General features: G+C 49.6%; 1 protein-coding gene across 1 annotated transcript in view; it reads left to right on the forward strand.

Moving 5' to 3' along the window:
• LOC142586382 (uncharacterized) overlaps positions 1-12510 on the forward strand; it is a 286970-nt gene that overhangs the window by 183182 nt on the left and 91278 nt on the right. Inside the window, exon 3 of the mRNA XM_075697629.1 lies at positions 4142-4474. Coding sequence (XP_075553744.1) covers positions 4142-4474 — 333 coding nt within the window. The remainder of the gene's footprint in view (positions 1-4141; positions 4475-12510) is intronic.

The following is a 12510-nucleotide window of genomic DNA, read 5'->3' on the forward strand; positions in this document are numbered from 1 at the left end:
AGGCGCGAACATCCCGGGTGGCGCTGAAAGGACGTAATTATTTGGAACGACGACGTGCAAACACCTTTCCCTCCTCATCGCCGCGGCCGCGCGCACACACGCCGCTCGCCTCCGGTCGACGCCTACGTGCCTCGGCGAAATTAAACCCTCGCGGGAATTGGAAAGCGCGGCCCGATGCACCGCACGGGCGATAGTGCCGAGCGAACACGGTTCGAGTACAAAGGCGGCCGGCATTGCGGCAGCGAGAGAGAGTACCTCGCTGCGGATGTGCCCGAGAGACGAGGAGCGCGGGCTGCAAGCACACTGCGCCATTGAAGCGCGCGTTATTACCACCGGCTATAGGAACGCCACGTCGTTCGTCCTTGCCACCGTGTCCCGTCTCTAGCCTCGTTTACAGAGCTAGGCGCGCGGTATGCGCGTTGTACGCGTGTCTGGCCCAGCACGCAGCTGGCTGCAGTTTTCTGATTAAGAGAAGGCACGAAAGCGCTCGAAATGTGTTCTACAATAAGCGCCGCAAGGAATATAGGAACAAACAATGGGGCCGCGTTGGCACGGTCATCTCCACTATCACCGACGAACGAACGTCATTGGCCTGCCTGGTCGAGTGTACGCAGAGCGTTCTTCTCTAAAACTGCTCGGGGCCGAGAGGTTCGAAAAGTGGCGAGCACTTTCTAGATACTCGAAACTACCGGTCGTCTCTTATAGTGTGTGGTGGCAGCTTGCGAAGAATCGTCGTGACCTCGAGAAACTGGCGGCCCAGTTATATGCACTCAAGCACATCTGCGCTATAGGGCGTGAGTTTGCAGTTTCCGCAGCGTCGAAAGTTTAAACAGTGATTGCTTCCCAAAACGTTCTTCTGCGTACTTTATCGAACATTTGTGCCAAGAGGACAATGTAGATATTGCTGCAGTTATCATGGTATTTCTCATACGATTCTTCGCGTAATCTGTACACATTTTTGCTATCCTACTCTGTCGATGCATTTTCACTACTTATTTTCAGGCTCCGTTAATGAAACTTAAGAGCAAGCATATTCATTCATATTTAACCATAATACAACGGTGTCTGCAACAAATACACACTATTTAACAGCGCACTCAAGCATACATATTTGTTTACTTGGCGAATACACTGAAAGTGCTACCTGTCGGTAGCAATGTTTATGAATTGAACCGTCTTAGCACTGCCAAATGGGCGACACGCATGTCTAGCAGATCGAAGGCGTCCACATAACATAACAAAAATTTTATGCGAAAAATGTACAATGCTTACGACTGCATGGGTCTGACAAAAGAAATTAAAAAAAATTGATGACCTTTCTACGCTTAATAACGAAAACTAGGCCTAAAATGCTATAGCGCATCTGTTGTCGAATGAAAAACGAGAAGCGCGACGAAAAACATTCTTACCAGTTAGTATCTTCCGATTTCCCAGTATGAGCCTATATCAAGTCTTTATCACAACTGCGGTCCAATGGAAGCTCAATGGGACTTGCCGAGATCCCATAGTTTGTGCGTACTTGACGTAGTAAGTGAGCGGAAAAAACCTTTCAATTTCTTTTCTTTATTGTCGTATCTAGAATTTCTTCTTCTTGTGCTTATTTACTAAGTAATCGAAATTCCTTGTGTGCTTATATCTACAGCGTAATATCAGCAAGTACCTCAGGTCTGTTATTATCAACCCGGGAACGCATGGTTGACAGTACAGGCTTCTTGACGCTTACTCATAACCAGTGTCACTATGAGCAAGCTAAGTCCCGAACATGGCACTGCAAGAACGAGAGCCCGTATTCACAAAAACCTCTTATACTAGAATTGCTTGTAAGAAAATATTCTAGCTAATCACGATGCTAGACATATCATTAGTGGTGACGGGCGAACAATGGCAAAGAGCACTTACGAAGGAAAATATTTTTGACTGCAGGGCCAGACGTCTTCGGTCAGGCCATCTCCACATAGCAAAGAATACAAGTTGTGGTTATAGCGTGCGCTGCATTGAACCTGGCCACCGTAAGTCACAGATGACATATCTGAAGACCCGAGACGCTGCTCGCTACTTCTCACCGAAAGCTTGAATGTCAAAAACCAATGAAAGCATCGCGATAGTGAGAGACCGTGTACTAATTAGCGCCAACGTCGGCAATGCTTCCATAACGCTTCACAATACACGCTTCTTATCGTGTCCTGCGGTGACAGCGTTCGAATGAAGTGGTGGCTGCTTGCTGGCGCCTTGTCAAACAAGTAGTTCCTGCGCCGTCTGCACTTGCGTGTTAGTAAGTGTAGCTCCACAAACATGCCTTTGAAGTTCTGAGCCATAGGGAACATTCGCACGTGCAAGCTTGGCGCACCTTAAAACATTTAAATTCAAATTTGTCCGGTTTCTTCTTCTTTCTCTCTTTTTAGTTGCGATAATTTTAAACAGCGTACAGTTACATCGGTGAACCGCAGCTGCTCCTCAATGTGCATTCGAGTGTGGCGAAGGCAATACCACATAATTATCCGAGGCGGCGACAACTATGAAATAAACGAACACGTAAAGTACTTATCACGTCATAGTGCGACGAGATTGGTCGCGCTGCGCGCGTTAAATGCAGTTCTTAAGAACATCAACTCGAATCCACTGTCAAATTCCTTTAGAAATGAGTGTTCTCGTTAGCTTACTGCGCTCAGTGATAGATTGGTAAGCTCCTTCCGACTCACCGCTCCTTTTAAAGGGCGAGACGGGAGTCACTGGCTGGACTATGGATAGCCGGAGACTGCTCAACGGAGAGGTTGGAAGCAGCAAGCTTCCAGGTATTCAGTTTCACTCGTGAAGAAAATAGTAAGAAGACACGAGGACATTTCAGTGTGTCAGCATTAACATAGAGTTCGTGCTAAAGACAAATATTTGACTTTATCTATAAAGGAAATGCTGTTCGAATAAAATTGCGGCATATCGACTTAGTCGGCATCTGGTCCAGTCGGTACGTGCTGGGGGAAAAATTACCTTGATGTTTCGAATGACGTCACACCAATACTACCAGACTCATTGCCACTCATTAGTAAGGGCAGCCATGATCTCCCCAATTCCTGGCGTCGAATTATATAAAAAAGGAGATGCTACCCTAGCATTTTCCCCTTTCAACTTCGACTCATAGGTAGTCGTGACATTGAGTTTGTGACATAAAGTTGAATAATATGTCGTTGAACATTTAATCGCCATTTTCATTTAAAAACGTCGCTCACCAACAAGACTGAAAACAAACTTTCACAGAGAGAGAGAGAGAAGTCATAAGGGAAAGGCAGGGAGGTTAACCAGGCTGAGCCCGCTAGGCTACCCTGCACTAGCAAAAGGGGAAAGGAAATTGAAAGAGGGGAAGGAAGAAAGAAGTTCAAAGTTCCAGCGCCTTTATGGCCTTGTACATAGCAGACGCACGAGGCCTCAGGCCCAAGATCTTGTCTTCCGTGAAAATACGGTCGTCTAAGGGCCCCGAAGCTGTACGAAGGGCACTCCTCTTGTCTTCGTACGTAGGGCAGTCACACAGAAGATGCTTCGTCATTTACCACATCTGCTGCAATTGGGACTGTGCGCCATTCCAATTAGAAATGACTAGGAGTTTGTGAAAGAAACTCCAGCATCCTAGTTCCAAGTCATTCTCAATGCTATTTGGGTATTTCCGTTTCCTGCCGAAATGGTATAATCTGCTCGTTGTAAAATCGGTGTACTAGTTTAAAACGTGTGTGCACAATGCGTTTGTACCATGGGTGATTCCGTCTATAATCCGTTTGCTTAGTTTAACAATACACACGTAAAGCAAGTTAGGCTGGTTGAAAACAAAAATTATGGAAGTGAAATAGATGGAGCCTGCTTGAGTGCACTTGAAAGGAAGCCCGAACTAGGAACACTGTACATCTCAACACGTACTATACGTACAGAAATCCTGATAATTTGCTTTAAACAGAGAGGTTGAGGCGCTGCGTACCGGCGCAGATCGCCAGCGTAGTCCCTTCCTCAGCTCATTGGGCAGCGGAGCCCACCTCAGCGTACTTTCTTGGATCATCGCCTTCACATCCGCCGCGTAATGGTCTTAATAAAAAAATAATGCCTTTCCCTGACGACAGGCTCTAACGAAAGTTTTCTCTATTTCTTTGACAATCTGCAGAGTCTCCCGAGGTGCACGTCCTCATTCCAAGCAACTTGAGGCGAGGCGACACGGCCGAGATCTTCTGCTCACTGCGGCGCGGTTCGCTGCCCGTCGCGTTCCAGTGGCTACACAATGGTCGGCCCATCAGACCGGACAGGGTAGGAGCAGCGGGGCCCTCGGAGACAAGCCTCGGATCCAATAGCGCCGAAGCTCTGTGGAAAGTCGACCACCGCGAAAGGCGCTCCGAGCTCCTCATCGAGAACATCGGCGCTCGCCAGATAGGAAACTACACCTGCATAGCCAGCAATGCGGCGGGAAAGACAAGCTTCACAGCCAGCCTTCTCGTCGAAGGTGAGAGAAAAAGTGAGACGTAAATATTGCTGCCATGGTATGTATAATATTTTGCGTGAATCCGACTCTCCACAGTGAATACAATAGGGGGGGGGGGGCGGACTGATTGGCCCAATGTGTGAAATAGTGTGGACAAGATAATCTTGAAAATATAATTAAAGGGACAAAAAATGCCCCGCAGCATCTACAGCGGACATTCACAACCCGCTGGAGCTACACTCAGGTACAATGATAGCACAAGATAAGAACATGAGAGATGAAAAACAATATACTGATCATGTCGGGAGAGGGAAAGAGAGACAAGATTTAGTGATATGCTGGAGATGTTAGCTTGGCTGATCGCCTGACATGCTGCATCAGGAGCTGGATGATGATTATGATATACACAGTGATAAACACATAAACAACAGTTCTATGCGTTTACGTACGGATAAATCATATGAGCTGCGGTCACAATTATTGCATAAGCAGGACCCGAACCTTTTCATTTAGACACCCTCATATGCTCCATTGTTAAGAAAGAAAAAAGAAGATGAACGTAGTTTCTGCAGTTGCGCCTACCAAAATATTGTCGAAAAATATTGTCCTACCAAAAAATGAAGACGAAGAATGGCGTCATTGTAACAGCGGGCGAGGACTTGGAACAAAACAAAAGTTTGGCGGCCGGCAACACTCGCACCTGTGGTACAGAGACCAGCTAAAGGACACACACACACGCACGAATTCCAGGACAGGGCGTACATACATACGGTGCATTTATAACTAGGTGGCCCTACACATCCCTGATCCACTGTTGCTCAGTCTACACAATAATCCCACCACTCGAACACCCTTTGTTGCAATGTAATATATGAGCATACGCCATGAAAAAGAGCTATCATGTATAACATCAAGACACTTGACGGCATCTGCTTGTGGAATGATATTGTCACGTAGGTGACTGTGAGCTACCTGGCACGCAGGCAGACAGAACGGGACACTGCGTCGGCGGTAGACTTAAAGAGAGTTTAATGGGCGAACTTGTGCCCGCTGGCTCAGTCCGACGAACGCCCCAGACGCGCTTGCTGCTTTCGCCGTCACCGCGTTATTCGCTTGATTTCGGGCACAAGTTCGCCCATTAAACTCTCTTTAAGTCTACCGCCGACGCAGTGTCCCTTTCTGTCTGCCTGCGTGCCAGGTAGCTCACAGTCACCTACGTGACAATAGGGATATATGTGCTGGTACGTTCAGAGGAAATACGAGCAATGAGCTCTTGTTCACGTTTAGAGCCAGACGAATCGAATCTAGCCAAGCTTCTAGGACAGATAAATGCCGTTGCAAGTTTTTGTAAAGTGTGTGAATGTCGCTTGCCGATAAGAAGAATGCTATGTCGTCTGCACACACGTAAGTTTGCACGTTCTCTTGGGATGGGATGGAGCTCAGCAATATATTAAATATTGGAGATATTGGAGCCCCCTGTGGAACTCCCTTTGCCTGCTTATATGTACTTGATGAAAAGCCGTTCTGAAAGCAATAAAATTCTTTGCCACTTATAAATTACGTAATTTATGCTTATAGGTATTTTTGGGGAACATAAGTTCTCGCAGCCGGCTCACTAATATCCCGTGTCCAACGCTACCGTATGCCTTGGTGGTATCCAGGATAAGGAATGCCGCATACTGTCCTTGGCGCCGTGCAAGTTGTATGCGACTTGCCAAATCAATATGCGCATGCCATATTGAGCACCCCGGCCTGGATATGATTCGACATGGGCTAAGAAGCATTCTCTAATCACTAATATTTATAACACGAAGAAGTAAGGCTGTTACTATCAACTTTACAAAATTTGATGTTAGGGTAATTGGCCTGATTTTGTCTAAGTATATCCTCTCCCGATTTTTTAAGCAATGGTATAATCTTAGCAATTATCCACTCTGGTGGAGGCAAAGCCCCTCAGAAATAATTTATGGACGAGAGCGCCCACCAGATCAAACGCGTTTTTGTTAGGAGCTTGGTTTAGCGGAGGCACGTAATACGCGTTTTGACAGGTTGAGAACGGAGTGTCGACTGGCTTTCTTCAAGAGTAAAAGCAAGTTTGCCGAATGGCAGTGGGGTGCCCCTGTCGGACAGCCTCTTCGGTTCGAGCAGGGGGCAATGACCCATACAGAGTGGACAACGAAGTGACGGACGGTCGCTACAGGGGCTCCCCTCCCCTTTAGAATGCCGGAGGTTTAGGTGTAAACGGCGGAATGAATGAAGAATTAATGTTCAAGACAGGCTGGTTTCCCGCGGTCGCACGACACTGTCTCTTTGCCGCGAACGTCAATGTTCAAGGCTTTCTCTGAACGCGAAACCGCACGAAAGGGGCTTTCATAGGAAGGAGTCAATGGCGGATTGATAGAGACGCGTCGCAGAAAGGCGTGCGTAGCCGTTTCCAGTGTCTGGAAACTAAACACAGGCTGCCCGCGGGCGATACGTGAGGTTCTAGGTTGAAGCTGGCCAAACCAGGAGCGGCTTGGACGAACATTTAATAACGAAAATAATAACGAATTTAAGAACGCGTTCTTGTGCGAACCAGGCATTGTCTATGGAACATTTAGGAACGCATACTTAAATTCGTTATTATTTTCGTTATTAAATGTTCGTGCAAGCCGCACAGGAATGTAGCCTCTCTAAGTGCTGCGTGGCCGTTGGCGAAGTGCCTTGCTAGGTTCCGAAAAACTGGCCTGGAACGTGGATTGCTAACCCATAAAGCATCTCGGTTGCGCTGACTCCGAGGTCATCCTTGATTGTTGTGCGCAGTCCCAGTAGTACTAGGGGTAGCCTGTCTACCCCGAGCTCTTTGTCGAGCGTGGCGGTCAATCACACCTTCAGTACAATAAGCCTCGTTGTTGGGCGAGTTGGATGATACTGCGAAGAACTGAATGGAGTGCACGGAATTCAAGACAAGGACGTAGTAACAGACACAGACAAGCGCTAACTTTCAACTAAATAAAGTTAGTTGAAAGTTAGCGCTTGTCTGTGTCCCTTACTACGTCCTTGTTTTGAATTCCGCCCAGTCCATTTATTTCCACGCCTTCAGTTGTCGGTGGAGACGCTCGACCATGCCGTTGCTCTCTAAGTGGTAAGCCGTGGTGTCATGAAGACGCGTGACGAGCAGTTTCACGAGGGCAGAAAAAAAGCGAGCTTGGGTATTGTCGGCCTCGGTAAGTGGTTATGCGCAAAGTTCAACCGTACCGCAACAATCTCGTAGCAACAAGGGCTTCCACCGCTGTTGCGGCCAAGATGTCTTGTAGAGGCGTCGCCTCAGGCCATCTTCAGTAACGACCGACATAGGTGAGGAGGTGCCTGACACCTTGGCAGGGCAGAAAAGGTCCCACCAAGTCTAAATGCACGTGATCGAAGCGGCTCTCTGCTGGCCGAAACGGCTGCACCGCTGAACGCGCGTGCCGTGTCCCTTTCACGGCTTGGCAGCTTCGTGCCCAACTTCGAACATCTTTTTGATCCCCGGCCAGACGAAGCGGTCTGCGATAAGCTTCTGTGTTGCTCTGGTTCCGGGAGGACTTAGCCAGTGCAGTAATTAGAATATTGGCCGCCGAAACTAATGGGACACGAATGGGCGAGGCGCTGCCTGCGATGTGTCGCACGTTACCAATGTTGTTGTGTAGGGAAATGGCGCCTCCGCAAGCTGGAGCGACGAGCGGTTTTCCCGCCATTGGTGCAGCTTGAGGTCGTTTTCGTGGGCGGAAGCCAGAGCTTGGACATTCACAGGGCCAGCAGGCACAGCGCCGATCTGCGACAGTGCGTTAAGTCCCTGATTTTCGGCCCCGAAGATATGGCGGATGTCCGTAGAAAATTCGGAGATAAAGGAAAGATGCCGAAGCTCACGTTCTGAGTGCGAGGAACTGTTCTTGAAAACGAAGGTTAACGGTTTGTGGTAGATCAGAATGTAAAAGCTACAGCCTTCAAGAAATAAAATAGAAATGCTTGACAGCGCAATAAATAGCCAACACCTCTCTCCCGAAGATGCTGCAACGACCTTCCGTAGGTTTGAGGCGCTTTGAGAAGAAGGCCAGCGGTCTCCAGTCTGTGCCATCGTGATGCTGCAGCACTGAACCCACTGCCGTGGTCAACGCGTCTACCATAAGGCGAGTTGGCGCGTCGGGCAACGGATGAATCAGCACCACTGCAGTCGCCAACCGCGTTTTGGATTCATGGAAGGAGTGTCCGTGCTCCGAAGAATAACTGAAGGTAGGCGTTTTGTTTATTTTTAGTCACGACGCAGCAGGTTGATAAGCAAGCGGCTGAAGAACTTGCGCACAGGACGGCATGAGCGCCTGTGAAAATTTATGAGCCCCGGAAACTCGCGCAACTTTCGGAAGGAAGTTGGAGAGGGGAAGTCTTCGATTTCTCGCACCCGTGATTCCAGTGGCTTGATGCCTTGAGGCGAAATGCAACGTCCGAGAAAATCCGGGGCTTCAACTCCGAAAATGCATTTTTGTAGCTTCAGGACCAGGCCATGTTCATCCGGTCGCCCAAATAGAAGGAGAAGGTGCTCTTTGTGCTCTTAGTCTGTGCGACTTGCAACGAGAATGCCGTCAAGGTAGACGAGAATGAAAGAAATTCCGCTCGTAACCTCGTCTATGTACCTTTGAAAAGTTTGCGTCGCACGCTTCAAATCATTCAAACTCAAATAGGCCAAATGGAGTACTGTTTACTGTCTTCAGAATGTCGCTGAGTTCGACAGGAATCTGGTGGTAGGCGCTCATTAAATCGATCTTGCTGTATAGTTTGGTTCCTGCGAGACGAGCGCCGAAATCATGTATGTGGGCAAGGGGATATCGATCCGGAGTAGTGACGGCACCAAAAGTTCGGTAATCAGCACAAGCCCGTCAGTCGCCACTGCCCTGTATTGAAACAAGATGGAGAGGTGAAGACCAATTGGGGCTGGAGTAAGGACGAATAACACCTAGCTGAAGCATGTGTTCGAACTCACGGCGGGCGACTTTCAACCTCCGTCTGTGAGCAAGCCTCCGTGGCCGCGTGGCGACAGGTGGGCCGGTGGAGAAGATATGATGCGTCATCTTGGGCTTCACGGGCAACGCATCGGTTCGGGGCTTCGTGAGTTGCGGGTACTATGCAAGTATCTTATACGTTGAGACCCACCGAAACGTACGGATGCAAGATGAGGTGAGATTAGATTGCAGGTCAAGTACATTGAGGAATTTCACGTTATCCTTTAGCCGCCGATCGCGAACACTGACATCTAAGTTGAAAGGGCTGACGAAGTTCGCTCCCAGTATGGCAAAGCTGACGTCGGCGATCACAAACACTCCTCTCTGCAAGCGCCGGAGTCCGATGTGTAACGTTATTGACCGGAGCCCATACGACGCGATGGCACCGTTGTTCACGGTGTGGAGCGTGGGAGTGGACTTGCCGCGTTGGCAATCTGCGGCCGTGGCGGGAACGATAGACAGCTCGACTCCAGTGTCGACGAGGAGGCGGGCACCGGTCATGCGGTCGACTACGAAGAACCGGCGGCTTGCGCGAGGGCTGATGTCGCCTGCCGCCGTTAGCGACTGGCCGGTGCGTTTCCCGTCCACGAACAGGGCTGGATGCAGCGACTTGCTTGTTAGCGAAAACATGGGGGTACCAGCAGAACTGGCGCGGCGAGTCCCTAGGTGCTGTTAGGGTTGGCGTCCCGCACCTCGTGCACAAAGAACTTTCTCCCACCCGACCTTCTTCCACCAGGCCCCGTTGAAATGAAGCATGACTTCCTAATTCGCCATGACCGTTTCGAGTGTCTGCCTGTCTGCCGGAAGCCCCGCAGCGTACAGGCCTCTTTTGTGTGTGTGGGTGTGCGAGTTTAGAGAGGCCCTTTCCTCGAATTGGACCTGGAGGAGAACTTCCACGAACTCGCAACGCGCAGAAGAGACGGACAGGCGTCTACAATTCCAGGAGGCGGGACGACCTTCTCTCTGCAGCAGCTCCTCTTTGCAGCAGCTCCTCTCTGCAGCAGCTCCTCTCTGCAGCAAGCTCCTCTCTGCAGCAGCTCTTTCTGTGCCGGTCACGTGACGTCGACGGAAGCATGATCCCGCCCACGATTGTAGAGAGCCAATTTACGGGGCTTAGAAATGTACTTTTACTCACGTCATGCTCTTCTCATTTTCTTTCATCTACCTTTGAATAAACTGCGCAAGTTTAGCACTAGAAATCATCTCGCCCTTGCTTGGTCGCCATGGTCTAGCGGATGCCTGTAGCCCGCCGACAACGCCACGCTACCCAATGAGTAACGTCGGTCGAGCTTCGATAGGCAGGCGCCGCTACTTCTCGGCAGCAGTACGGTACGCTACCCCGGAGTGCGCAACAGTGCGCTGCGAGACTGTGAAGGCGAATGGTTGCGGCGAAGTTGGTTGCCAATGTTGCCCCCCTTCGTCAGCTTCTCCAGTGCACTGGTAACGCGGTCAACTGTTTCCTCCAGGTGCGGGGGTCAGTTTCTTGGCTCTAAGACCCTCGAAGCGCTGATAGGTAGCTGTGCCGCAGACGAGCAGTCGCATATGTGGTCAACGAGTGCAGCTAGCTGATCGAGACACGTCTCATAGGTACCCACAATCACCATGCGTGCAGACTCTGGGAGGCGCCGGAAGAACAGCTCGCGCGAAACTGGAAAATTGGAATCTGGATCACGTTTGCGGAGTGGCCACCCAGCAACTTATGCAACCAGTGCAGGAGTTGCGAAGGTCATGGGTCGCCAAGTTCCTCATAGAGGAGCTGTTGAATTTGTTGCGACGCCTCAAGGCCCTGCAGGACCGTGCGTTTCAGGTCGTCGTATGCTGTGGCGAAAGGCGTACCGAGTAGCAAGTCGTATATGACATCGGCGATGTCGGATGGTAGCGCGGCGACGACTTGCAGCTGCCTTGCTGTCTGTGAAGTAATGCGCCGGAGTTGAAAACACGCCTCTACTTGCATAAACCAAACTCGGGGATTCTTGGGCAAAAAGCTGGGAAGCTGAAGCTCTGCGGCGATCACAGGATACATAATCGTGGCGTCGTCTTAGTCAGCAGAAGTAGGAGCAGCGTCGTCCATGGCTAGTGTTCGAAACAACAAACGTGAATGTCCTGGGTCACCACTTCTTGGGAGCTCGGTTTAGCGGAGGCAAGTAATACGCGTTTTGACAGGTTGAAAGCAGATAGACGACTGGCTTTATTCAAGAGTGAAAGCAGGTTTGCCGAGTGGCAGTGGTGATGACCCTGTCGGACAGCTGCTTCGGTTCGAGCAGGAGGCAATGGCCCCCATGGCGGGCACAACGAAATGACGGACGATCGCTACATGTTCTTTGTCGACAATCTTCTAAAAGAATAGTAGCGTGACAATATGAAGTTTAGTCAGTTTGACAGGGGAAAAGACATTTCCTAGAGCTTGTCAGGCAAGCCACAATGTTCGTTCAAAAAATAAGGAAAACGAAAGGTTAAAGCCTGCATTGGGCTGCCTAGAACGACAAAGCGTGGAACCTATAGTATAAATTAGTGTTTGTCAGCGTTGGTCGTGGCTGACAAGGACTTCGCGCCTACTTGAAAACATTTATCTGTTTTCAGGCAAATCACTTAGGCAAATAATTCAAATGCTGCGTTGAGGTAATTTCGATAGGGTTTCTAGCTGTCGTGGCATTCAGAGTCGCAACTGTCAGTCACCCTAGAGTAGATTAAGTATTGTGACCTGTGCTGCGACCTGCCTTTAGGGCTTTTATGCAATCCGACATCAAGTGTGACTTTTCTTATTCTTTTTAGAGAGACAGAGATAGAAGAAAGGAAAGAAGGAAGAAGTGGAGAAGGAAAGGCAGGGAGGTTAACCAGTTTAGCTTAACCGGTTTGCTACCCTACACACGGGAGCGGGATGGGGGGGGGATGAAGTATGGGGAGGAGAGAGAGAGAGCACATAACACAGCACACACATCGTCCGTTACAGTGCGTCACTCTTGCGCGGTACGTGACATCACTGTCACAGCCGCTTGTCCAAGCCCGTCTCCTTCAAAAACCGAAGTAGTCCCTTCGTCGCCT

This window comes from Dermacentor variabilis, chromosome 6 (genome assembly GCF_050947875.1).
Source record: "Dermacentor variabilis isolate Ectoservices chromosome 6, ASM5094787v1, whole genome shotgun sequence".
NCBI classification, from domain to species: Eukaryota; Metazoa; Arthropoda; class Arachnida; order Ixodida; family Ixodidae; genus Dermacentor; species Dermacentor variabilis.